Genomic DNA, 27,473 nt, shown 5'->3' with positions numbered 1-27,473 from the left:
GGACGAACCCATTACACAAATTAGTTTTGACTTTCATTTTTTGCTGCATCCCTGTGGTGTTAGAAATCTGAAAAATCTGTTCCCGAATGGGAAAATTCACACTGCATTAATATTATGAGATATATAAGGGCATGTCTTGACGGAGGTTTGCGCTCTCAGAGTGCCCTTCTAGTTATGTCATTTTATTAGTTCTTTTGTAAAAACAATCTAAAACTAAGCTTATTAACACCATTCCTCAAAATGAGAACAATATAATTAAGTCAAGACTTGTAAAACTTGAAAACATCCCACATCAGATCAAAAACCTCAAGCAGAGGATGAGGTGGAAATGGTTTTGTTGCAGGCCTGACACTAAAATAAACAACATAGACATAGAAAAACAGACTAATGCTGCATTTCTAAGGCATTGTAAATAATAAAGGCAGTCGTCCCTAAAAGTATACACACTCTCTATACCTGGTCAGTTAAAGTCCTTGTGTTTCAATATGAACCAGCACACTTTAATGAGACTCTAAGCAACACTTTAAAGTCTACAAAATACTTTGTACTTATTTCTTTAACTCATCTAAAACTGTACTATCCAAATACATGAGTTAGTTAAATCTTTGTATCACATTTCACACCCGTTGGCACAACAGCCAGAGAAGCAGATGTGATACTTTATCTACCGCAAAGCCTCAGTTCCTCTCAGTAGTGTAAGTTAGATCCATAGTCTATTTCATCAAGAGTGGAGTTCCCTAATTTAGAAACCATGCCGGTTTCTAAATTAGGGAACTCCACTCCATTGTAGTTTTCCATTTTAAGAAATTAGCACCAACCACCTCTCAGATGCCAACAGTGCAGCATTAAGCTTGAGTTTTGAGCCGGTACTTTCAAAACACTTGGAAACATTTTGAAGGGGGAGCTGAGAAACTGACCCTTCTGAAACCCTAACAACAAAGCACAGTTTAAAAGGGACTGTACTCAATATACAGCACATTGAAGGTGCACTATGAGTTCCTGCATGGTCACTTCTGTTGCCGTTCCAAACAAACAACTCGCCCCTCCCCCCATGTTTCCGTACCTGTCATGACTAACTGCCCCACCCCCTTCCCCAACCATCTCGTCGGTGATTGGCTGGAGTGGTTTGTTGTATTTTGGTGCCTATCCTGTGCCTCTAGTGTTTGTTTGACGTTTACGACCCCTGTGTTGTCTCCCGAGACCGGGCTTTTTCACGATGTGTTCAGGGGCCAGGCAGCTAGCGGATCAAGGAGAGATGCCTACCATTTGAGACAAAAATGAAATCCCGCTGAAACCATGCAGGAACTCATAGTGCACCTTTAATATAGCAGCAAACAGATACTAGATATGTAACGATTTAGTGGAGTAATGGCACAAGTCACAAGCTTCTCTATTCTTTGTTGTGATACCTGGTCCGGCTGTGCGTGCATGTAAGTGCATGTGGCTGTGACAAAAAATGTCCTTACTTACTAAATCTTTTTAGTATTTAACTTATTGGGCAATAAAGACAAAGCGCATTTAAGTCCCACCTGCGCCGCTCTCCATTGACTTGTATTGCGTGAAGGAGCCTCCTCGTCAATTCCGTCTGCTAGCAAACAACAGAAAAATACCTAACGTTTTAGGTAAAGCTCTTTGAATTGCCCTGTTGCTGAAATGTGCTATACAAATAAAGCTGCCTTGCCTTGCCTAAAAGCTGCTGTGTGGTGATACTCACTACCAACACTGTAAAGAACCCATAAATTACGTTTTTATAAGCTGCCAACCCAAAAGCGTATGACGCGATGTGCTCTGTCTCTATGGTCTGTGAGTACCGTGTGAAGGCAATCTCAGCCCGGAGTATTTCAAGCACAGCCCCTTTAAGGCCTTTGCGCAGTTTTTAATTTTCCGTCAAACATATTCTCGGTTCTCATAGTCCTTTTTAATGGCTTTTTTAATGCGGTCGATTTCATCTTCACTTGAACTGTCATTTTTCTCTTTCTTGTCACTGTCCAAAGCAGCTGTATTATTGCCTGCGTTGGTTTCTGGTGTGGTGGTCTGCAGCTCCCCTCGTATGCCGTTGAGCTCCACCAGACCATCATGCAGCTGCAAAGCCACCTCCCTGATTTTGGCAGCAAACTCTGACTTGGCCCCTTTCTTCAGTTCTTTGGAGTCCTTGGCCACAAAGTAAATGTCCATGCCTATAAAGAGTCCCGTGAGCACACCAGTGGCCATACTGGCGATCTGGACCGCTCTGGCTGCTGTGCTGCCCGCCATATTGGCGATCTGCACCACCCGCATGATCTCATTAGCGTTGTTGAGGACGGCCCTTCCGGCCATGGCGCCGTCTTCGTAGAAATTGAAATTGAGCGCTGGGAAGTCACGGTTGTAGGCGTGCTTTTTCATTTTGAGCAGGTCGAACCTCCTCAGGTTCTCGATACCCTGCTTGACAAACATCAGGCACTTGTTGAGGTCGTCGATCTTCTCCTGGTAGTCCTGCACAATCTTCTCCACCTTCTTGCGGTCCATCGAGTTGTTGACCTGGTTAGAGATGCCGGCCCCTGCTGATGTCAGCCCGCCGGCCGTGGCCACACCCAATCCCACCGCCGTCACAATCAAAGAGGTTCCCATGGTGAACGGGGCCAGGGCGAGGCCGGTGATGGTGGCCACGCCCCCGAGGGCGCTGGTGGAGCCACCGGTGATTTGAGCAATCTTTGTGTTCTTGCTGAACTTGTCCAGGCCGTCTGCGATGCTGTTGAGGTCCATGACGTGCTGCCAGAGGCTCTCGGCGTGCTCCGAAAACAGTTTGTTGAAGACACGGATGCCCTTCTGCACCTTGTCTGCCGTCACAGCAAACGCTCTGAGACCAACAAGTTTAGAGTGATTACAGAGCAACATCACTGGATCTCTCACTTACCACCTGTGTATCTAGCCATACACATAGTAGTGGTCTTATTTGCCCAAGTTTTGAGAAATCCAGCTTCCTCTCCAATACATTAGAGGTGAATACATTTAAGTTTTTCCTGCTGCACAAAGAATTAAACAACTTGCTGTCAACAATTTTATTTGTATGGAAGAGGAAATGTCAGAATTCTGACTTTAAACTCAGAACTCAATAAATTTTTTTCACATGTGGCCCTAATCCTCTTCCGTATCTTTGGAACTGCTCTCTGCTGAAGAAATGAAAACTGCTGACAGCAGTCCTGTGAGTAATGGTGGTATTGTTTCTGAGACACTGTTTCTGTCTGATTGAGTTTTGAGCAGCACAAATAAAATTATATTCTCTAATATATTGGAGTCATGGAAGACATTTTAGATGTGGATATCTCAAAACTTTGACACATGAAACTGAAGCTATCTGCATGGCTAAATACTACCAGAAATAAGAGAAAAAAACATATAGTGAACAGACCCTTTAAGGGAACAAAGACACAAGACTGTGAAATATTATATTAACACTTATTTGAGCCTTGGCTTACTTGGCCTCTTCTTTTTCTGTCATGTCATCATCTTGAAGCGTGTCCTCCCAATCTGAGAAGGTAAAAGCAAGAAAGAATGAATATTAAGCTTTCCTATAATATTACACACATTACATGGCCAAAACTTTGTGGGCAGCAAACATTCAGAACTTATTCTTATTCCAAAACCATGGGCATTAATCTACTATAACTGCATCCACTCCTCTGGTTTCACGCTTTCCAACAGATGTTAGAACCTGGCTGCAGGGATTTGTTCCCATTCAGCCACAGGAGAAATAAATAAACCCAGAAAACCTTTTTTATGGACCTGGCTTTGTGCACGGGGGCACTATAATTTCGAAACAGGAAAGGTGATTCCACAAACTGTTGTCACAAAGTTGGAAGAACAATATTGTTTAAAATAGAATTATAAGCTGCAGCATTATGCTATCCTTTAATTGGAACTTAGGGGCTCAAATCATGAAAATGGTGGCCTAAAGGTTAAAGAAGCAAGCAAGCAAGTTATCCCCAGACCGACAGGATAAAATCTGGGTGGGGAAAGTGAAAGAGCAGCGCTTGTGGAGCAGTGGCCAGCAGATCAGACTGGTGTTGTACTGGGCAGCTTCCAGGTATGAATGTGGAACTGTGTGAATGTGACAGGTCGTCGTTGCAAATGAGAATTTGTTCTCAATCGACTTACCTGGATAAATAAAGGTTAAATAACAATTTAAAAATCAGCACAGTATGCAAACAGGGATGTCCACATACTTTTTGTCATATGGTGTAAATGGTTCGAGATGAAAAAACAAATCTACTCTCAGAACTAATCCAAAAGAAAGCCAAACAAGATGAAAAGCATTTTATTTGTAACTTACACTCCACTGTGTTCCACCAATCCATAAGGTCCTCCACACCCTGAAAGACATATTAGATTTGTATGGGTTTGCAAGTTTATACTTGCTATCCAAAAGGTTAAAGCTATAGTGCGTAGTTTCTTTCGCCCCCATGAGGAATTCTAAGTAATGACAACAACACTGTCAGCGCGTCCACATGATACAAGCCTTCCGTGATAGCGTACCACCCCCACCCCTCCTCCACGCTGTTGCTAGTAGCCAAGGAGGACACGGAGGATTAAAAAAACAAGAGGAACTCTTCAGAAGAGGTCATTATCTTCACTCCAGTTTCTGCGCGGGAAAAGTCGCCGGACGCCACGATCTTCTGAACGTGTTGAAGTTGTGTGGAGCTGATAGTCTCAATTAGCTTTGTAGCAACTCATTTGGCAATGGCTTGAATGTAACGGACGGTCATTTAATATCAAAAAGTTGCGCACTAAAGCTTTAATGATAAAGCATCACCGACAATTTCCACTGGATGCGGAACATCTGCGGAACGTCGACGGAGTCATTAGGTTTCCATTAAAGTCAATGTGTGTATTTCCACTGACTGCAGAACGTCTGCGTCCCTACTCCGTCCCAGTTCCGTCAGTCCGCAGCCCTCCGGAGCAGATACGCAGAGCTTCTATTTTTGACGGACGCCGGAGAGCTCCGCAGCAATTCAGCACAATTCAGATTTTGCGGGACAGGAAGTCGAGCACAGAAACAAAATAAAACATCCGGTTACTTTTCAAAATAAAATACACCGTGCTCATGGCAGGTCATATTTCCCTGCACTACACCTTGAAAACACAGCACAGAGTTGTTTCCCCTCTACTCCTCTGGATGGAAACAAACTGTTGTTGGTTTTGTGGTTCTGTTTATAGAATCTACATCCTGTTATATCGCGCGAACATACGTGAATTTGCGAGATCTCGTGGTCGGCTGGCCGCAGCCGTTACGCAACAAATCCGGACCTGGTGGATATTGACGGACAGCGGAGCACGCAGCCGTTCTGCAGCAGAGCCGTTCCGCAGACGTTCTGCATCCTGTGGAAATCCACGGTCAGACTTGATTGAAATGTTACATGGTGACAGGGCTTGCTTCAGAAACCAACCTGTCTGTCTTCAGGCTGTGCTGGGTCAAGACGGAAGTCCTCCAGCTGGTCAAACAAGGATCTATTTCCACCTTCATTCTGAAACAACAGAAATATTACGTCTTAAAATTCATACTTTATATCAATACCAAGAGTTGTGTTCCTTGTGTAAATACAAAACGTCTGGGTCTACAGTGTAGCAGACGTTTATGTCAGTGAGACAAAAAGACAGATAAACCAACAGCAAGTACAACTTATCAACTTATCACATATCCTCAGTTTCACTTTTTATACCGTATGTGCTCAGATGAAGAAAAGGAAGTGATGGTAAAAGGGATTCTGAATGTACTGCTGTTTTTGCAGAAGTAGAAAAGCCAAAATCTTCCATGGAAATGTTGAAAAGGAAGCAGAGTTACACGTTTATGTACATTGAAACCTAATCTCATCTCTTCTACCATGCTAAGAACATGCACAGAAACTGTGGAGGTGTGGGGTGGGTGAAGCCTCGGTTATACTCGCACGTGACACCAGGGCCTGGGCTTTCGTAGATGGAGTGCGCTATGAGCACGCACGGAGACGTTTATGCTCAACGCATTGTTCGTTGCAGTATAAGAGAGCAGAAGTAAAGAAAAGCAGGCTGCCTGGCAACAGTGATGAACACAGACGTACAGCCAAACATTTATCTACTCCTATAATTAACGCTTTACATGTTGAGAGTTGTCGAGAGCTGAGCAGACACCCTGGAGACAAACATAAGAAAGAGGTTGTTTTCAGGGACGGGTCCGGTGATGAAACAGACCTTTTATAATCCTGAACCCCAATGACTAAGACTGCAACATGTTAGTACGGTGGACAAATATGCTGACACAGTCTGGGTGGGAAAAGGTTAAAAGTTGCTTTCAATGTAAAGCTCAACGTGTGTGAAAGGAAAAACAGAAAGAGAAGAAAAATTATTTGCGTTTTGTCTCAGTTTTATTAGCTCTTACCTCTGCTGTTTTGCCTGCAGCACCGTCCTGTGTGTTCCTCTGTATACTTTTGCCCTGAAACACACACACACACACACACACACACACACACACACACACACACACACACACACACACACACACACACACACAGTTAAATCATTTCTAATATCAATCTGAAATTTTGTGTTTGGGCAGATTTCAGTTCCAATAAAGTCCAGTTTATTGGAACAAATTAAGAATTAGTTACAAAGTGAAAAGAGGAACTCTGGTCAAAATATGAATGGCACAAAAACTTTTTTTTTCTGGCCTTGGAATCAGCGGCTACGGAACATAGCACAGTGATTTGCACAGAATATGCTAACTAATAACCTCGCCATCAAAACATGGCAAGACTGCACACTTGCATGAAGTGTACTGCACTTCATGACAGTTATGGCTCTGACACACTGTCACACCAACCCGACAGCCGACGTTCGGCAGAAAAGGCAGTCGGACTGATGAGCCTCCCCGAGTTGGTCAAAAAAGGGCCTCGGAACACACCGAAGCAACGCTGACTTGAGCGTACGTTCTGCGTGTGCGCGAGATGTAATACGTCTCCATAACAGCAGGCGGCGCTAATCTGTATTGTCGCCCAAACAATGAAAACCGGCAGCTGATTGGACGAACGTGTGTCACGTGGGTCTGGCTTCTCCCGGATTTTACAACCGAGCATAATGGTGGCTTCGTTCGGAATACGATCTCATATTTTATGAAGATAGTTCACCGAAACTTGTTCCTGAAAACATTTTAAGCGAGAAATAGGCCGTGCAGTTGCTGACTCTGTCTTCATTTCAGATCGATTTTCGTCAGATTTTGAGAGGCTTAGTCAGGTTCATCCCGCTCGTCATTTCCGGGTTAGCACTCCACCAGAGATGTTCACAAGTCATTTTTTGGAAGTCCAAGTCGAGTCCCAAGTCTTTGAGCTCGAGTCCAAGTCAAGTCTCAAGTCTTTGAGGGGCAAGTTCAAGTCAAGTCTCAAGTCTTTTGCCACGAGTCCAAGCCAAGTCTCAAGTCTCTGGTCATCTGATCTGTCCCTAACACTGTATTGTTAAATCTTATGAATTCAAAGCATGTCCTGTAGCTACCATCCATACAGTACAGTATCAAAATCAGCTGTAGGAGAACTTTATGGGGTCTATTTAACACATCCCTCTAGCCCTCGGACCTGGTGAATATTAACCCAAGTCTGTCACATCATATGGATACAACTATAAAGATACAATGTGCCTGTTCCCACATTAGCGGTTAGCTTGTTACCTGTGGTGATTTAAGCTAAATGTAACGTCTCTTTCACTAAAAAAAAGTGTCGAAGTGGAAATCAAGAGAATAGTGGCAGCGCCACACCAGTTACAGAACAACACGCATCTCAATGTCAGTCCAAATTACGCACAATAAGCAGTTTGAACTTTGAATGTAATACCATTTATTTCCTAAGTGTTAGTAGGCTCAGTGAAACTGAGTCCAGTGTGAGAAAGACCCGACTCAGAGGAGGAGAGGTTAGTGAGGCCAGCGTCTCCAAGGCAGGTGACAGTGCGCACGGATCCGCTGCGCCACGCATGGATTAAATAATGAAATAGTAAATAGGACTACAGCAACAGAAATATGTGCAGAATTAAGACCAGTGTTTGGTGGACCGGATACACCTTGTTCACTTAATAGCCTACAAATCATCCACGGGATCAATTACGCATCACATGAGTTTGCCCAGCCGACACAGCGTTTGTTCCTGGGGAGATGGATCCGTGCGTCCCGCCTCCTGTGGGCCATGGATGTCTGAGCCTCCGCAATTACTAACTATAAAGATACAATGTGCCTGTTCCCAGCATTTCGTTTTCATTAGCACAACACTGTGCAATGGTTAGCTAGTTACCTGTGACGATATATGCTAAATGTGACGTCTCTTTCACATTAGCGTGTGAGTGACTATTTGGGTGCGTTTGGAGATGCCTGATGAAGTCCGACGTTGTTGATCCGGCATCATTTATCTTGGTGCCACACACCTTGCATGTAGCTGTTGGCTTACTGCCACTGTTTACCAAGTTATTGAAAGCAAAACTAATGACAAAAGGCACAACTCCGGGAGGACTTGGTGTCGCCATCATCAATATATATATTTTTTTTATGTGAGTGCGCGCACATAAGGCATAACGCATGCATTACGTTGCACATTATGGCAAAGGGCAGGGGACATGAGACTCGTCATACGTTTCCCCAACGTATATGTGCCAATAAAAGAAAATAGAAATACATGAATAAATTTAGATTTAAAAAGCAATAATTGCATGAAAACATGCTGTTGACAAGTCTCGAAGCTCGAGTATGAAGTCTTTTGGGTCGAGTCGCAAGTCAAGTCTGAAGTCAGCTGTTTGTGCGACTTAAGTGCGACTCGAGTCCGAGTCTCAGACTCGAGTCCCCATCTCTGCGCTCCACCAATCAGATTGGCCATTGAGTCCGACTGCTTGCCGTCCGACCCAGCAAGTCAAGTGAAGGCCGACGGCCCCTCCGACGGACGACGGCACGGAACACACCAAACAGACTCGAGTCACCGACCTCGGCAGACTGTCCAACGGCCGATTATCGGGTTGGTGTGTCAGGGCCTTTAAATGTAGTATGGCGTAGGCCTGGATCAGTCTACCACATTTCAGTTTCCCCAGTTCAGGGACATGCTGAAACACACTGTCTTTATAGAGTGATACAGATCCACTGTCTTAAAAAAAAAAAAAGATTTATTTTTCTTCTTAGGATGAGCTCAATGAGCTCAAAGTGCAGTTATATCAGTGTTATCCTTGGAAGTAACTGTAATTAGGTGTTAAAATACATTTTGGCAGTGTTGTTTAAACAAACGAGTATTGTCCACACAGGAGGAAACACGTTTGTACATGTCACATGTTTGAGTGTCCTGAAGAAGAGCAGGAATGCCCGAAAGTTACCTTACTTTTAATGTTACCTTGCCCCGAGGCATGAAGGGATTGTGTCTCTTAGGTTTCTTGACTTTGGTCTAAAAAAGAAAAATCAGAATAGCAGTGTTACTCTAAGGAAGGTACAGGTCAACATTCTGAAATGTTCCTTTAGCAGTAATTACAGTAAAATGAACATTTGTTCCTGATGACTATCATTGCAAAAATCTAACCAAGAACTGTTTAATCATTCAACAAGCATTGAGTTTAAGAAATAAATTAAAAGACCTCTGTTTTGTCTTGGCCCTCCTCGACTTTCTTTTCTTCTTTGGGTGAAGAATCATCTTCTTCTTTCAGCCCCTCATCATCGGACTGAGCCTGAGGTAAACAAAGTGTGAACACGATGAAATAAATAAGTAGCTGGGAGAAAAAGGGTTGCATATGAACTCCTTGCTAATTTAAAATATTAACATTGTGTGGCCTTGTCAAATACATTTGAGGATGTAATGAATTCAGTATAGTATATATAGTATAGGCAGTGGGGGCCTAGTGGTTAAAGAAGCGAGCTTGTGACCGGGAGGACAGAAAAAAAAAAAAATCTGGGTGGGGAAAGTGAAAGAGCAGTGCTTGTCCCTCCACTGAGGTGCCCTTGAGCAAGGCCCTTAACCAGTAGTAGTTGTACTGGGCAGCTTCCAAGTATGAATGGGTAATTGTGTGAATGTGACAGGTCATCGTTACAAATGAGAAGTTGTTCTCAATTGACTTACCTGGATTAATAAAAGGTTAAAATTATTATTATTATTATGCTGGTGTTTTTTCACCTTGGTCTGTAAAAGAAAGGCACGCTACAATGTTAGGCGACATGAAAAGCAATAACCGGAAGAACTACATTTCATTACAGCTGTTGGTGACTTTGACTGAAAGAACTGCATCTGTGCTGTAAGGTGTGTTACAAGGATCCAACCTTTTTGCAAATATGTCATCTGTATGTTTCTTTCCTCAAATATACAACTATATTTTTGGATTACTATAATTTGAAGTCTAATCTCCCCTACTCCTATCACTGAAAGATAAAAAAAAAAAAAAAAAAAATCTGCTTAACAACCCCTTAAAAAGCAGTGACTTGGAGTGGGAAAGTAATTACAAAATGAATGCTGTGCAGCCAAACATTGTTCTTCATTCATTCTTCATTTTAAAATCTAGTGGAGATCTTAAGATTACTATTATCAGTCTGACTTTTGGAGAAATGTGTATAAAATAATGCAAAATATTCCTGGGTAATGAAATAATGTAGCCATTTCTGACGGTTTCTCAACGAGTGAGTTCTTAAGCCCAAAATAACTGATCATTAAACACTTAACACTTAACAGATGTGCTCTCTTATAGTTTCATTACCCTCTTCTGCATTTCATTTATTGCAGGTGCAGCAGTCCTAAACAAAGACAGAGCGAAAGAGAGAGGGAGCTGGCTCGCACCTGCAATAAATGAAATGAACAATGAACTGCCGCCTGCAGACGTGTGTCTTGGGCGAGCGAAAGAGAGGTGGTGCTGTGACTGAGAGAAAGAAAACCTTATTTTCTGATATTTTCTCAGTGGTTACGCTCTAAAGCACAATGAGACTAATTCTTTCCAAGTGTTATTTTTAGATGAAACGGTCACGGCACACTGAACTGCATCATGTATCATGGGTTTACTCCTGTGACCACCAGCAGCCCTCATCCTGTCGTGCTGCTTTGCTCTAACCCTATACTTCAGCGGACTATTTGCCCAATCTTTAGACCACGGCGGAAACGCAGACAACGCTCATAAAGTGCTCATATTATGCTCATTTCCAGGTTCATAATTGTATTTAGAGGTTATATCAGAATAGGTTTACATAGTTTAATTTTCAAAAAACACCATGTCTTTGTTGTACTGCACATTGCTGCAGCTCCTCTATTCCCCCTGTGTGTTGAGCTCTCTCTTCAACTACAGAGTGAGACATCTCACTTCTGTTCCATCTTTGTTGGGAGTCGCACATACGCAGTAACTAGGTAAGGACTACTAGCCAGTCAGAAGCAGAGTATGAGGGCGTGCCACGTTAGCAGCTAGGCGAGCATTATAACGTGTTTTACAAAGTGACACACGTTCGTCACGGAAGTAAAGGCTGGACTACAATAGAGCTGTTTGGAGCAGTTTGTGAACAGTGTTTTCTGTTGGAGATGGTAAGTCCCTTTGGGGTGGACTTTGGGATTTTTCGCTTTGTAAACCTATAACATGCACAAAAACATAAATATCACAATAAAGGAAAGGGAAAAAGTCAAAAAGCATAATATGAGCACTTTAAAAGAACCTTCTAGCTCCTTCAAAAATAGTTCTGGGGACTAAGAAGACTCCAGAAACTTGGGTTGAAAGGCGGCTTTAGATCCTGGCAGAGTGTTTGTTTTCACCTGCATGTAGCAACAATGTGGGTTCATAACACGCATAGATGATTTCAAAAGATCTCAGACTCCCAGATACATACATAAATACTACAGGTCAGTCAGTCTCTATACTAATCACTGTGTGTACCAATCCATGGTCTGAGCTTAAAGACCAATACTAAGGATCAGTAATCAATACAGTTTGTCCGACAGTGATGGGATTAACTTACTGTTTTGCTTTCTGGGGGGTTCACCTCTTCTTCCTCTTCGGCTTCTGCAGATTCATCTTTTTTGAGGCCTTCGCCATCTGATTGGCTCTGCAGCAAATTAAACTTATCACATTTCAATTAGAATGACAGGATGCTTCAGCAAAGCGCTTTCTACATGTGTGCACTGCCATGTGGAATGTGTGCGTGTGTTTTTGTGTGTACGCTGGAGTTTGACTGATAAAGGCTTGTGTCGAGAAATTTGTCAACTGTTCAAGGTGGAGATCACAGATCACATAACACTACTACTAAATAATAAAGGGACATGTTTTTAGACCCACAGAAATACTTGGAATAATATAATAACATTTTTCTCACAGAAAAGTTCAATTACCTCATTAAAAATTCCCAAAATTACACATACTCCCTCTCCCTCAGGGAAATAAAAAATCTATGAATATGCTAATATTTTTCATTTCAAAAGTTTAACTGTTGGACAGTCTCCTACTTCACTGTAATGTCGATCTCAGTCTCAGTGTTTCTCAGTGTATGTGCGCTCAAGTTTCAAAAGGCATACTAGACTATGATTGGCTTCAAAACTAGTTGAGAAAACTGATGCAAGTATCCATAGGAGAACTCCCATTAGTAAAGAAATGGGAGCGAGAGCTGAGCCCTGAGGGGAACGCAATTAATTGGGAGACAGTTTGGGACAACATTTTCCACTGTTCCAAGAACCCAAATCACCAGCAGATCCACTTCAACATATGCCATAGGACATATTGGACTCCCCAGAAGAGATAGATCTCTAAAGTCATTCCAACTCCTTACTGCACATTCTGTCAACCTGAACAAACTGGAACCTTCCTGCACATGGTCTGGGAGTGTGAAGAGGTGCATGAGTTCTGGAATAAAACAACATCAATAATATCTGATGTGATAGGATGTCGAATTTCTACTGACCCGATTGTTTTGTTACTTAACGACGACTCTAAATTACACCTGCTTGGGAGACAGTGGAAAATTTGGCTAGCCGGCTCAACTGCAACCAAGAAAATGATAGCTCAACGCTGGCTCTTACTTTGTATAAAACAGTGGTTGGTGTATTTTCTAGACATAGTTATGCTTGAGCTCTATACAGCAAGGATTAACAAAGCCAAGTCATCGACTATCAACCTATGGAAAAGCACAGCAGCACAAATATCAGATCTAATGACCTCAACACCACAAGAATTAGAGGAGAGTGATTAGGCAAGGTGTGATTTGATTATTTTGTTTTATTTTCCTCGAGACCGCAGAGGGTGGGGGGTGGGTGAGGGTTTTTGTTCTTGTTCAATTTGTGTTTCTCTGTTCTGTATGTCTGCATATAAAAAAAACAACAAAAAGTTGATCTAAAAAATAAAAAAAACTACAAAACTACTAAATCCTCTTGTATGTATGTACACGTTAAACTCAGAGAAACGTTCCTCTTTCCCTGAAAAAAGGCTTCTAGAGTCAAACTCTGCAGTGCGTCATTCTGCACAGTGAAGGTCAAACATCCAAGTAAAACAAAAATGTTCAAAACACATTTTTTAACTGAGGGGGACTTTAAGTATAATGTTCTTTTTGTTGTAGCTGCAGTCACGAAGAAACCTCAATTATAGCCAATAGCTAATATTCAATATTTAACAAACTGGTCCCAAATATCCCCAGTATGTTTTCCTGTGTGTACGTGTCAATAGTACCTGATGGTTGCTCTTCTGCTTTTGTCCCGCTGTACTGCTCAGCTCCTGAAATAAATTAAACCACAACAGCTTCCTTAACCACAGGGTGAATAAACCAGCATCCATACACACTGATGCACATCAGCTCCAGACGGACACAAAACAGCCATTATTACTGGCTAACACTCAAGGCTTAAACTACCTCCTCTGATGCTCTAGCAGATCTGGAGATCATAGCCTGGTTATCCTGCAGAGGCCCAAAAAAAACCCACATTTTTCAAAAACTGAGCATGAGATCCTAGGTGTACCTTTCCATGTATACAAAGCATACCCTTTAAAAGCATGGCATGCAATGCTCATGCTTGCAGTATACTGTATAATATTAACTGATTTAACTTGTGTTCTAACAGATATATTCGAACTGATGTGGAAGCAGAAATATAAACTCTACCTGATTATCCTCAGTTCCTTTTGCTTTTACTTTGTTGTATGTGGACGTCCTCTTCATCTCCTGTGGAGAGATCACAGGCTTAACAACACAATGGAACTGACAGAGCAGTAGTCGGAATGAGTCTCACTTGAACCACATGTCACTGAGTTGTTGTTCAACTGCTTGCAAACCTCTTCAGTTGGTCTGGGTGGGACCATTGGAGTTTCACTTCTTTCCTCTGTCTCTTGCTGAATCATGTTGCTTTTGACCTGACAAGGACACACACACAGAGTCACACAGTGTGGCTGAGCAGGAGCACAGGGAGGCAGGATTTAAAGGTAGGTAAGGGGACGAGGAGGAGCGTGGTGGAGGACCGGAGGAGGAGGAGGAGGAGCGTAAGGGTATTTTTGACAGAAGCTGATCAGCTGTGTGCGGTCACTGATGACTCATGAGTGATTACAAAAATAGATTGACCGGTTTCGACTTCTCTGCCACTTGTTTCTCATTCTCCTTGAGCGTCTCTGAGTCTTTGGTGTCTGTCTGAAAGGACATTAAAGGGATACATGCAGGTATTCAACCAAGCTTTTATCATAGTAATGTCGGTAGAATTTTTTTTCTTCTTTTTGCTGTAACTACAGACTGTACTTACACATACGGACACAAAGAGTATAGAAGCGGGTCAAGAAAGACATGCACCCATGCCATGTTTGGATTTCTTTTAATGGAACAGTTCGATCCCTTTCATGCATGTACACTGCAAACAATGATAAATATGTCATCACGCTGTAAGCAACCAGGCAGATTTCAATGTTTTCTGGTTTCCCTAGTGATGTAATTGAGTTCTATGAGCGATAATTTTGCTTGCCGCTGTTGCGGCTGGTTTGGGTCCCGGCAAGGACATTTGTTGCACAACATTCCCCCTCTCTATCTCTCCCCTTAGTTCTGTCATCTCTCTACTCTGAACTTGGTGATAAAGGCATAGAAATACCCCAACATACTTATAAAAAACAGCTTTGCTGGCCTTTGTAAAACAAGTTTGCAAGACCAGCTGATTAGAGATATTTGAAGCTGTTTCCTGTGACATTAGCAAAGGTGTAGTCTATATCCACGATGTTCCACTTCTGGGATTGCTCCGGTGCCGCCGGAAATTCCGCCGGATGTCCTTCTTTTCGGCCGGATGTCTGTTACCTTCTGCTTCCTTTGTGTTGGCATTCTAAACTCTGGTGGATTTATGAGGACTTATGAGGTTAACTGCTCCTCAGATCTCTGCAGGGTAAATCCAGACAGCTAGCTAGACTATCTGTTCAATCTGAGTTTTCTGTTGCATGACTAAAACAACTTTTGAACGTACACGTTCCGCCAAAAAAAGTTCCTTCCAGAGGCTATTTTGCAGCGGCACCGTAGCTCTGGATGCCTCCGACGAATATTCCAGATCTTTTGGCCTAATAAGATCTCCAACAATGTACTGTACAAGAAAACGGGAAGCCGGAGCATCACCAAGGAGATTACGCACAGGCGCCTGAGATGGCTAGGACATGTGTTGAGGATGGAGCAGGACCACATCCCAAAAGTCGCCTTAAGATGGACACCACCTGGCAAAAGAAAACCTGGGAGGCCGAAAACCACCTGGCGCAGAACTGTGACACAAGAGCTGGAACAGATGAACCTGTCATGGAGAGAGGCCCAACATGCTGCCAGGGACCCAATGCAATAGAGAGTGCTCACTGAAGCCTTATGTCCCATAGAGGATGAAGAGGAGTAAGTAAGTAACGTGGCTCTGTCCGGCGCTTAGCACCGCCCAAGACGATTGTGATTGGTTTGAAGAAATGCCAATAAACAAGAGCATGTTTTTCTCCCATCCCAGAATGCTGTGTGGACTAGCCAGACCCTCCTCATCAGCGCTGTGGAGGAAGGTCTGGCAATGTGAGACTAGCAAAGGGATGACAGTGGCGACAAGTAGCAGTAGAGAAAGACACAGAGCTGCATCAGAGGGCTGTGGTGTGTAACTGCATGACTAGGAATATCCCCATGATTAATAGCTGAAGAAAATGTAGATGCCAGCCCTCAATTATACGTGTGTCTGCTGAATAAAAATAACCAGTTAAACTGATAACTGATAAAATGAGGAACAAGCTAATGTCAAAGCACCTGTTTGTCCTCCGATGACCTTTCACCGTTCACAGCTGGATCCTCGACATCTGAGTTTGTCTGCTTCACAGGCTGCAGGGAGAAGACAGAAATGATTACTTTATGAAAAACATAAACCAGGCTGAACAGTCTTCTTTAAGTACATCCATTTATTAAATTAAACCACTTATGCACTATAAAATCCAAATACACATTACCAGCATGTCATTAATCTCAAAGAATACTTTATATGATGCAGGACTAGGTGTGCGATTCCAAAAAAATCTGAATTTCATTTTAACTACCTAATTGTAATAACCCAAAAATAACATGGATGATTCCATACGACGCGCTTCGCAAGTACGACAAAAGATTGGACAGTCCTTCCAGAAAAATGTGGAGTTTTTTTGTGATTGTCGCAGGCAAAAATCCTTGATTATGCGGCACGTTTTCTTAAAAAATGCGATGGAATATGCGGGATATTTATGCAGTTTTATGCGATGAAATTGCGGGAACTTGCAAAAACATCGCAGGGTTTGCAGCTTTTCAATGATGTTCACGTCGCGTAATTACGTCACTTCATAACGTTCCCATGGCAACAGGGGAAAATGGCTGCTCTTGTGTGAAGTAAACGCAACATTTTTCAACTTTCTGCTAAGAGTTATGTGACTTTTTTGCAACGGAAATGCGGGGATTATGAAATCATGCAAGCCCCGCGTATTTTGCGCGGAAATCGGCAATTTATACGCCGAAAGTGTGGCGTATTTGAAAAAATGCGGCCCCTGCATAAATATGTGGACTTTGGCTGATTATGCATTGAATTATGCGATTGCATAATCGCGTTTTTCTGGAGGGACTGATTGGATCTCTACTTTCATTGAATTTTGGGTGCTTTATTAAATTTTTTAGCATTTAAAAAAAAAAAAATCAAAATGTTTCGAAACAATATCCTCACTGAATGTTCCTTTAAGTCTAAATAATTCATAATTTCTGCTTTTTCAACTAAGGTATAATGTCCTATAAATGAGGTTTATTTACACTGACTTTCAAAAATAAGTAAAAAACTAATGTAAAACTAGTGGTAATAAGTTGGTGTTAGTGGTGTTTATACATGGTAGTGAAAAGAAGTGCCAAAAAGGCCATTTTCAGAACGACAAGTGCATGGTCGAATGGAAGACAACACAAGGGATACACAATAGTCTTTTATTTCAAAGTGAAATATCTGCCATTTTCCTAAACGACTGCAGGCACTGGTGCAAAACAGACTGCCGGCTGCTATTAGCGAGAACGTTTACAATTAAAGGGGCTCTGGGAAAAGATGCCTCTGAAAGTTAATGAAATGTCTGAAGCATGATCAGGGTGTTGTTGATATCAAATATTTCCACATAAGTGTGACATATTCCCCCCGAAAGGAACTAAAAAAGGGGTGGTAAGTCTGTGACCGAAACATTGAGCAGTTACTAACTAGAGAACAAGCAAATGCTTGCTAGCCAGGGCAGAAAATGTTGGCACTGAACAGCTGGCACGTAAAAAAGGCTAAGCTACTGCATCAACAAAATCTATATGAAAGCAAATATTAAAACCACGATGTGAATAATTCTTACGTGAATATCTTCTCAAGTTTTTGTTGTTTATACCCCTTTTACACTAATGGCTCAACCAGGATTGAACCATCAATATTAATCCTGTTCTAATAATTTATAGTAACAGTTTAATGTTGAGGTGAATAACCTGCAGCAATACTCTCACCTGAGATTGTGTCCTCGCTCCAAAAGGCTTTGGCGATTTTTTAAACATCCCACTAAACACCCCTCCTGTCTCCTGGAGAAAAAGTCACGTAATGATTACTTATACATGTTCAAATAAAATAAAATAAAACCAATTGTTCAGTATTTTGAAATGATGCAGCTGTGAGACAGACAGGCAGGGATTCAGTGCTTCACGCGTTGGCCGGCAGTTCTTTTGCTGTAAATCGCTGATGCATGCAGGTTCAGCTGACGCTTCCAAACACACCACAACAACACAAACACACCCGTCTCAAACTCACCATCCAATCAGGCGAGGTCTACACAGTAGATGATCTACTGTAGGTTAAATGACATCAACAACATAGGTCACTAAATAAACACTGAGGGAGGACTCACTGTTCTTTCTGAGTCAAATCTGATGAGAAATATCTATGTGATTTTGGTTACAAAAAACAGTTTAATAAACAGACATTGGTGCTTACTTTGACTGTTACAACCCCCCCTCCCCCCCTCCGAAATGATATGACCAATTTGGTTATATTTTGGGCAGATTTCACATACATAAAACAAATCAAAATTCAATAGTTTATTGCCATTTCAACATAGTTGATAGGAATTTAGTTTGGTGAGCTCACAAAAGACTGAGACAAACAAAAACCTCACAGTAACCACACTGGGACATAAAACAAGTAATAAAAAGTATGTGTGTACACATGAATAAATAAGTAAGCAAGCATTTCCATAGGGAATTCTCTTAAAGGTCCCATGGCATGAAAATTTCACTTTATGAGGTTTTTTACCATTAATATGAGTTCCCCCAGCCTGCCTATGGTCCCCCAGTGGCTAAAAATGGCGATAGGTGTACACCGAGCCCTGGGTATCCTGCTCTGCCTTTGAGAAAATGAAAGCTCATGGGCCAATCTGGAATCTTCCCTTTATGACGTCATAAGGGGAAAGGTTACCTCCCCTTTCTCTGCTTTGCCCGCCCAGAGAATTTGGCCCGCCCATGAGAGAGAGAGAGAGGCATCATGGCTTGAAAACAAGCAAAGTGGCAGTTGGTCAAGTTGACAAGCCAAAGAGATTAAATAACGTTGATGTTAAATTCTAGATCTAAATTCATGAGACTTAATACTACATCATACTACAACAAAGACACAGAGAGAAAGAGAGTTAATACCACAACATCACCTGTGCTTGGAGTGTCAGGGTTTTGGTATTTGTTCTGTTTTATTGTGTAGTCTTGTTTCTCTGTTTTGCTTGGTTTCCTGTTTTATTTTGTAATCTGTTTGTTCTCACTTGTCTTGTCCAGTTTACTTCCTGTTTTCTGTTTTCCCACCTGTCTGATTGTTCTGCCCCGCCCTGATGTGTTCCACCTGTTGTATCACCTGTCCCTTGTTAGCCTTGTTACCTCTTGTATTTAGTCTCTGTCTTTCCCTTGTCTGTTGTCGGATCATTGTATGTGTTTGGGTTTGTGTGTTTCGTCTCCAGTAGTTTTCCTGAGTGTTAGTCTTCGTGTTCCGGTGTTTCTACGTTTATCTTGGACTTTATTTTGGATACCCTTTTGCCTGCCTTTTCCTGGACTCCTTTGGTTTAGCATGATTTTATGTTTGATTAAATCATCTAACTATCCTCTGCTTCCGTCTCTGCTATTTGGGTCCGCCATTCACCTACCCACCCTGACAGAATGATCCGACCAACTATGGACCCAGCAGAATTCAAGCCAGTTTTTCATCCACTGGACTCGGATGGAAAACTTTTGATTGGGTTTTACCGCTCCCTCCATGAGGAGGACCCCGCCTTCGCTAGGCACCTTATGGAGGTACGTTGGCAGGCCACAGCACAGGAGTTTCGCCTCCCCGTCTCCATGCCTGTGTTTTGTCCTGAGCCTCAGCAGACCAGTGTTTCTGAGCCTGAGCTAACCTGTGTACCTGAGCCTGAGCTAACCTGTGTACCTGAGCCTGAGCTGACCGGTGTATCTGAGCCTGAGCTGACGTGCAACCCTTCTGTTCCCGAGCTGACGTGCAACCCTTCTGTTCCCGGGCTGGCGTGCAGCTCTCCTGACCCTGGGTTGACGTGCAACTCTCCTGACTCCGGGCTGACGTGCAGCTCTCCTGAGCTGGCGTGCAGCTCTCCTGACTCCGGGCTGACGTGCAGCTCTCCTGAGCTGGCGTGCAGCTCTCCTGACTCCGGGCTGACGTGCAGCTCTCCTGACTCCAGGCTAGCTAGCAGGCCCCCTGAATCCAGGCTAGCTAGCAACCTCCCTGAGCCCCGGCTAGCTAGCAACCTCCCTAAATCCAGGCTAGCTAGCAACCTTCCTAAATCCAGGCTAGCTAGCAAACCCCCTGAATCCAGGCTAGCTAGCAGCCTCCCTGATTCCCCGCTAGCTAGCATCTCCCCAGAATCCAGGCTAGCTAGCAACCTCCCTGAGCCCCGGCTAGCTAGCAACCTTCCTAAATCCAGGCTAGCTAGCAAACCCCCTGAATTCAAGCTAGCTAGCAACCTTCCTGAGCCCAGGCTAGTTAGCAGCTCTTCTGAATCCAGGCTAGCTAGCAGCCTTCTTGAGCCCCGGCTGGCTAGCAGCCCCCTTGTGCCCAAGCTAGCTAGCAGCCCTCCTGAGTCCAGGCTAGTTAGCACTCTCCCAGATCCCAGGCTTGCTAGCAGCCTTCCTAGCTTCCCCAAGCTTCCTAGCTTCCCCAAGCTTCCTAGCTTCCCCGAGTTTCCTAGTGTTCCCGAGTTTCCTAGTGTCCCCAGGTTGTCCTTGATCCTTGATCCACGGCTGACTAGCAGCCTTCCTTATCCCCAGCTGACTAGCAGCTTTCCTGATTCCCGGCTGGCTAGCAGCTTCCCAGAATCCCGGCTGGTTAGCAGCCGCCCCGAGCTTCGGCTGGCTAGCAGCCTCTTAGATCCCCAGCTGGCTAGCTGCTCCCTAGATCCCCAGCTGGCTAGCAGCTGCCCAGAACCTCCGCTGACGTGCAGCCTTCCAGAATCTCCGCTGACGTGCAGCCGTCCAGAGTCTTCGATGACCGCTCTGCTAGAGTCTTCCAGTCATCTAGAGTCTTTGATGACCGCTCTGCTAGAGTCTTCCAGTCGTCCAGAGTCTTCGATGACCGCTCTTCAAGAGTCATCGATAACCGCCGCTGACGTGCAGCCTTCCAGAACCGCCGCTGACGTGCAGCCGCCCAGAACCGCTGCTGACGTGCAGCCTTCCAGAGTCTCCGTTGACCGCTCTGCTGGAGTCTTCCAGTCGTCCAGATTCTTCGATGACCACCCTCCCAGAGTCTACGTCGACAGACCTCCCAGAGTCTACGTCTACGGGCAAGCCAGAGGCCTTGCCGGTCTCCGGCGTCCCAGAGACTGTCCCTGAGGCTTTGTTGGTCTCCGGAGTCCCAGAGACCTCCCTAGTGACTTTGCCTTTGTTCTGCCCCCATGAGACTTTGCCTGTCGGCGGTCAGGCCGACTCCTGCCCCTCGTGTCCTGTCGGCGGTCAGGCCGACTCCTGCCCCTCGTGTCCTGTCGGCGGTCAGGCCGACTCCTGCCCCTCGTGTCCTGTCGGCGGTCAGGCCGACTCCTGCTCCCCGTGTATTGTCGGCGGTCCGGCCGACTCCTGCTCCCCGTGTTTTGTCGGTGGTCCGGCCAACTAATGCTCCAGTTACCCTGTCGGCGGAGTTGCCAACTCCTGACCCTGTTGCCTTGTCTGTTACTGATCCTGTTACCTTGTTGGCAGACACTGGCCCAGCTGACCCGTCGCCTGTCTCCAGCCCAGCTGACCCGTCGCCTGTCTCCAGCCCAGCTGACCCGTCGCCTGTCTCCAGCCCAGCTGACCCGTCGCCTGTCTCCAGCCCAGCTGACCCGTCGCCTGTCTCCAGCCCAGCTGCCCCTTCATCTGCTGAGCCTGCCCGGCCTTCAGAGGGGATTCGCCTTCGTCGCCGGCCTTCAGAGGGGATTCGCCTTCGCCGCTGGCCTTCAGAGAGGCTTCGCCTTCACCGCCAGTCTTCAGAAGGGATTCGCCTTCGCCGCCGGCCTTCTGATGGGTTTCGCCGTCGCGGACGGCCTCCTGAGGGGATTGGTCTTCGCCGCTGCCCTCCAGAGGGGTTTTACCCTCGTCGACGGCCGCCTCGGAGTCCTCGCCGTCCTGCTTGGCCGCCTGAGGGACTCTACCTTCGCCAACCTGTTCGGCCGCCTGAAGGCTTCTGCCTTCGTTGCTGCTCTCTGTCCCCTGTTGCCGAGGCCTCTCTGTCCCCTGTTGCCGAGGCCTCTCTGTCCCTGTCCTGGGGCCTTCCTGTTCCCTTCCCCGAGTGGCCCCCCAGTTTTCCCCCAGGCCTTTACGGCCCTCTGTTTCCCCTGAGTGCCCTCTATGCTCTCTGTTCCCTGTGCCTCAGTGACTCTCTGTTCTCTAGCCCCGTTTGACTTTTTTGGTTCCTCCGTTCGTCCCTCCTCCGGTCCCCCTCTGCCCTCCCTGGGTTGCCTTTTGTTCTGTTTTGGTATTTTTTTTGGACATCTGGGATCTGTCCCTTGGGAGGGGGTACTGTCAGGGTTTTGGTATTTGTTCTGTTTTATTGTGTAGTCTTGTTTCTCTGTTTTGCTTGGTTTCCTGTTTTATTTTGTAATCTGTTTGTTCTCACTTGTCTTGTCCAGTTTACTTCCTGTTTTCTGTTTTCCCGCCTGTCTGATTGTTCTGCTCCGCCCTGATGTGTTCCACCTGTTGTATCACCTGTCCCTTGTTACCTCTTGTATTTAGTCTCTGTCTTTCCCTTGTCTGTTGTCGGATCATTGTATGTGTTTGGGTTTGTGTGTTTCGTCTCCACTAGTTTTCCTGAGTGTTAGTCTTCGTGTTTCTACGTTTATCTTGGACTTTATTTTGGATACCCTTTTGCCTTCCTTTTCCTGGACTCCTTTGGTTTAGTATGATTTTATGTTTGATTAAATCATCTAACTATCCTCTGCTTCCGTCTCTGCTATTTGGGTCCGCCATTCACCTACCCACCCTGACATGGAGAGGTGGTACTGCAGACTTGGAGGATCTTTTGAACATCCCACCGAATAGCAATGATTTTTGCTGGAGGAGGAGTAAAAAAAAGAGGGAGAAAATTAGACTTGAAAAAATGCATGCATCTAAAACTACTGTGGTTTCAGTCAGTATGAGTTAGTAACAGAAGGTAAACATTCTCTGCCGTGATCTGTGAGTCAGCAGCATCAATCTGTCTCTACATGGACACTAAACTGGAGAAGATGCTGCGAAACGATTCACGGGTGACTTTATGGGTAAAAAGATACATTTACTCGTTCACATCACCACAGTCCAGCTTCACGTCCAGATTTCAAGTCTGGACTTGAAACCTTGATGACAATAGAGTGATTGTTGTGTTTCTAGCTCTGGGAAAATTAATCATATTACTGATTTTCCTGTTTAAGTTGTTGTTGGGGTGGCGGACCAAAAAGTATGGTGGTGGACTTGTAGCTGGAGAGGTGCCAGTTCACCTCCTGGGCACTGCCAAGGTGCTCTTGGGCAAGGCACCGAACCCCCAACTGCTCGGGGCGCCTTTCCATGGGCAGCTCCCTCAATCTGACATCTCTCGGCAATTTCCACTGGATGCGTAACGGCTGCAGATCCGCATTGGTACGGTGGCGGAGTCATTAGGTTTCCATTAAAGTCAATGTGTGTATTTCCACTGTCTGCAGAACGGCCGCGTTCCGACTCCGTCCCAGCTCCGGAGCAGATACGCAGAGCTTCTATTTTTGCCGGATGCTGGAGAGCTCCGCAGCAATTCAGCACACGGCAGATAGTGCAGGACAGGAAGTCGAGCACAGAAACAAAATAAAAATCTGGTTAATTTTCAAAATAAAAAATTAAATCTTGCTCACAGCGGATCATATTTCCCTGCACTACACCTTGAAAACACAGCACAGAGTTGTTTCCCCTCTACTCCTCTGGATGGAAACAAACTGTTTCTACGTGAATTCGCGAGATATTGTGGGTCCTCGTGACTTCAGCTGTCAGTCATGGCCGCAGCAGTGCCGCAACAAATCCGGACCTAGTGGGTATTGACGGACGGCGGAGCACAGAGCCGTTCCGCAGACGTTCCGCATACAGTGGAGATCCGGAGTGATACATGTATAGGTGCTGAGCATGTGTGTGTAATTCAGGCCTGTGTGTAATGTGTGAAAACATTGCAATTTCCCCTTGTGGGATTAATAAAGTATATATTATTATTATTATTATTATTATTAAGAATCACATAAAAGGAGACACTAGGGCACATGTGTCAAACTCAAGGCCCGCGGAAGACTTTAGGTTCACCATAAATTTTGGCCCGCCTAGTTGAGCGCCCAACCAAAAAGACAGGAAACTGTTTTTCAAACTGTAATTACGTGACACTCAGAGCAGAATTTGGCAGATTTGCCTACTTTGAGAATCTTTGAGAAATGTCCACAGTAACCAGAGAATTTTGATATTCAGGCTGTGAAACAGGTTGTTGTCAAAATGTAAACTTTGTTTTGCTTGATTTTTTCTAAATTCTACCATGGCTAAGGCACGTTTTGCTGACTTTTTTGGGGGCTTTATGTCGACCAAACTCGAGACTGTCGAGACATACAATAATAAAGTCAAAGCTATTTGACTTTTCTCTGATATAAAAAGCATGTCAATAAACTTCATATGTCTGGCCCTTGATGTGATTCTCATTTCCCAGTGTGGCCACTCCTGCACTAGGGTGTTATATTTCCAATAGACTCCAATTGACATCACTGACTGATCGACATTTACATTTCACTAATGTGATGTTTCCCCTAAACTATACTTCTACACTCTTAACACTAAATTGGTTTTTAAATAATAGGATACAATGTACTATGAGAACTGTAATACATGATCAGTGCAACAAAAAAAAAGTCAGTGAGTGACCAGCATTTATAAGTATTATGATACTTGACATTATGTCATTATAAAATGCTTTATAATGTGTTATTGTTATAAAACATTATGGATATGTATGAGTGCTTATAACTATAATTACACAGTGCTATAAACAGATTGTAATGCATTATAAGTAAGCTTATAAATGCATAGTAGAAATGGGTGTCATAGAAAGTGTTACCAAAGGCTCCTTCAAAAGATTATAGCATTTTATACTAATAAAAATTAAACAGGAAATAGTCTTCTAGAAATCAACATCTGCTTACAAACTCAACATAACAAACTCAAATCAAAGAACTACTGTCTCAGAACATTGCTGTTATTTCCCTTTAATTAAGTACCAAATTACACAGTTTTCCAGGAAACCTCAAAAGAAATTAGGACACATAATATAAAGTGTTACCACAGAAACAAGTTCTATTTTAACAAACTAAGTTCCCTCGTATGTTGTCGTTTCCCTGACTGTATAGACATAAGACAGTGCTGTGTTTGGTATGTCAACATTGAACATTACTTGAAATCAAAGTTATATTAAGAGAGCTTACTTTGAACTTGAAGGTCCTTGGATACCTATAACGTTACATAGCCTATAGCCTACCTCGTTTTATATATATAACAGACAGTGACAATGACAGTCCCCAGAATTGAAGGAACCAGAGGCAGGTTTATAATCATTTTATTAAAAGACTGATTAGGAATATGCATCATTAAAGCAATATCCTCAGGGCCTCAAGGTCATAAAGTAAAAGTATATATTCTTATTATTATCGACAATATCCCACTAAATCCCACTAACAAATATTGTTGATTATAGCTAAAACAATTAAAAACACATCAGTGAGCCACACGTTACTCTTGGGTAAATGTACCTCGTTACCTTCCCACACTGCTGTCCGCATACAGTAGCTATAACGTTACTGCAGTGTGTATTTGTACATTGACAGTTTCAGTGGCACAGATTTGAGGTCAGCTCGGTTAATGCTGCTCTACTAGGTTAGCTATGGGGCTGTTAATTGACTTACAGACAGAAAAAACTATAAACCCAACTCTGAAAACTCTTGAAACGCAAACGTTGGCAAGCTAAAGTTTTACATTTAGCTAAACATTGACAGAAAATATCTAAGGTTACTCACAGCTTCTCCGTCACACTCCAACTCCAAATCCATGTTATCGTATCGATCCTGTCAAACAGCAGTAAAGCAGTCACATTTCCAACGGTTGTTTAACGCAACGTTAGCTACATTATCCTGCCCGGAGGATAAAAACGACAGAAATACGAACGTAACGTAAGCCGTTTTAAAGACGAATTTAAACGTTAACTCACCATTGAAGCTATTCAACGCCCGCCCGTGTTCAGTGGTTGGTTTTTCCGTTGGTTAATCGATGTTGAAATGTTTCTGTCCTCAGGGAGAGTTCTGTCTGTCCGTCCCCGTGTTGGTACTGTCGGCTGTTTTCACGCACTAGCTAAAGCTGGAAAGTTAAAGGTCCCTCCCTCCTCAGTGAAAAAAGAAAAAGAAAAGAAAAAACAGCCTAGAGATCAAAGACTTCTCACAGATTCTTCTGACTTGTGTGGGTTCATAAAGCAGACATTATTGAAACCGAGCAGCGGTTACTTTTCTTTTTTCTTTCCCCTGTGTTGTCATCCAGGAGAGGGCGTGTCTGTCTCACCTACTAGCTAGTCTCACCTTGGAGTTTGACACAAGCCTGGTGCTGCGTTCAAGTGCTGCTGCTGCTATTTTATCTGCCCCAAGGCTACAAACATCACTAGCTGCTAACGCTGAGTCCACACAGCACAGCTACAGTGGTGAAGAAAATTACCGGTACTCAGATTTTAGAAGTAAAAGTAGGAATACTACACAGTAGTAATACTCTGTTACAAGAAAAAGTCCTGCATTAAAAAATCGTACATAAAAGTAAAAAAAGTATTATTATCAAGATACACTTAAAGTTCAAGAAGTAAAAGTACCTACTCATTATGCAGAATGGCCCATTTCAGATATCACTGGATTAGAATTAGTAATGCAGTGAAGTATAGTACTTGAGTAAATGTAGGCCTACTAGTTACATTCCACCACTGGAAAGAAAAAAGTAACAAAATAAAGTATACTCAAAGCAGAAAGCATGCATACTAAATATGGATTTTTGAGTATGCTGTTTATTCTCCCTCCCACAAAAACCATTGCTTATAATGAATAAATAATAAATATAATAAATAATGAATAGCATGTGGTGGTGAAACAGAAATAAATATTGGTGAAAATTATAAAATCTTAGGGAAACGCTTAATTGGCAGATTTCTACAGTTGCAGTTGGATTTGCCCGACATAACACACATTGCATAATTTCTTGTTAGCAGGCTATACGTGTGTAGTCGAAATGCAGGTCAATGTATGTGTTCAAATAAAGACAATCTTGTTGAAATGGCCTAAGAAAAAGAAAGTGATTATGATAGTATGTTGTGTGATTATTTAATGTCTCATTAAGGTGCACATTTCTATTCATTTTAAGGTTAAACATTCAAACCTGTGTGCAACACTGCTTGTAGTTTTATTTACTGAACATGTTTTACTGCACTAAATGTGACCCATTGTCAATATAACAGAATCAATTGAGTGCAGATAACAGAGTTGTAAAAGCATTA

At 43.5% G+C, this 27,473-nt stretch overlaps 1 protein-coding gene across 9 annotated transcripts; it reads right to left on the bottom strand.

The window, feature by feature from the left end:
• Positions 1-1,323: 1,323 nt before the first annotated feature.
• On the bottom strand, positions 1,324-26,519 carry apol1 (apolipoprotein L, 1). Of its 9 annotated transcripts, none has more exons than XM_036004985.1 (19): positions 26,157-26,519; positions 25,966-26,013; positions 22,916-22,975; positions 19,108-19,119; positions 17,921-17,992; positions 16,193-16,264; positions 14,236-14,313; positions 14,066-14,125; positions 13,817-13,861; positions 13,636-13,680; positions 11,939-12,040; positions 9,595-9,684; positions 9,357-9,407; positions 6,389-6,442; positions 6,110-6,142; positions 5,424-5,501; positions 4,310-4,349; positions 3,456-3,507; positions 1,324-2,836 (listed from the first exon to the last, which is right to left on the bottom strand). In XM_036004985.1, the coding sequence occupies exons 1-19, from the start codon at positions 26,157-26,159 to the stop codon at positions 1,888-1,890; spliced, it is 1,944 nt and encodes a 647-aa protein (XP_035860878.1). In that variant the 5' UTR covers positions 26,160-26,519; the 3' UTR covers positions 1,324-1,887. The 9 variants fall into 9 exon arrangements, with proteins under 9 accessions (XP_035860878.1, XP_035860879.1, XP_035860880.1 ...); XM_036004986.1 differs by having other exon boundaries at positions 11,939-12,025; XM_036004987.1 differs by lacking the exon at positions 13,817-13,861.
• Positions 26,520-27,473: the final 954 nt, after the last annotated feature.

This window comes from Sander lucioperca, chromosome 9 (assembly GCF_008315115.2).
Source record: "Sander lucioperca isolate FBNREF2018 chromosome 9, SLUC_FBN_1.2, whole genome shotgun sequence".
Classification (NCBI taxonomy): domain Eukaryota; kingdom Metazoa; phylum Chordata; class Actinopteri; order Perciformes; family Percidae; genus Sander; species Sander lucioperca.
The sequence above is the reverse complement of the archived record's forward strand: the minus strand, read 5'-3'. Positions and strand labels throughout refer to the sequence as shown.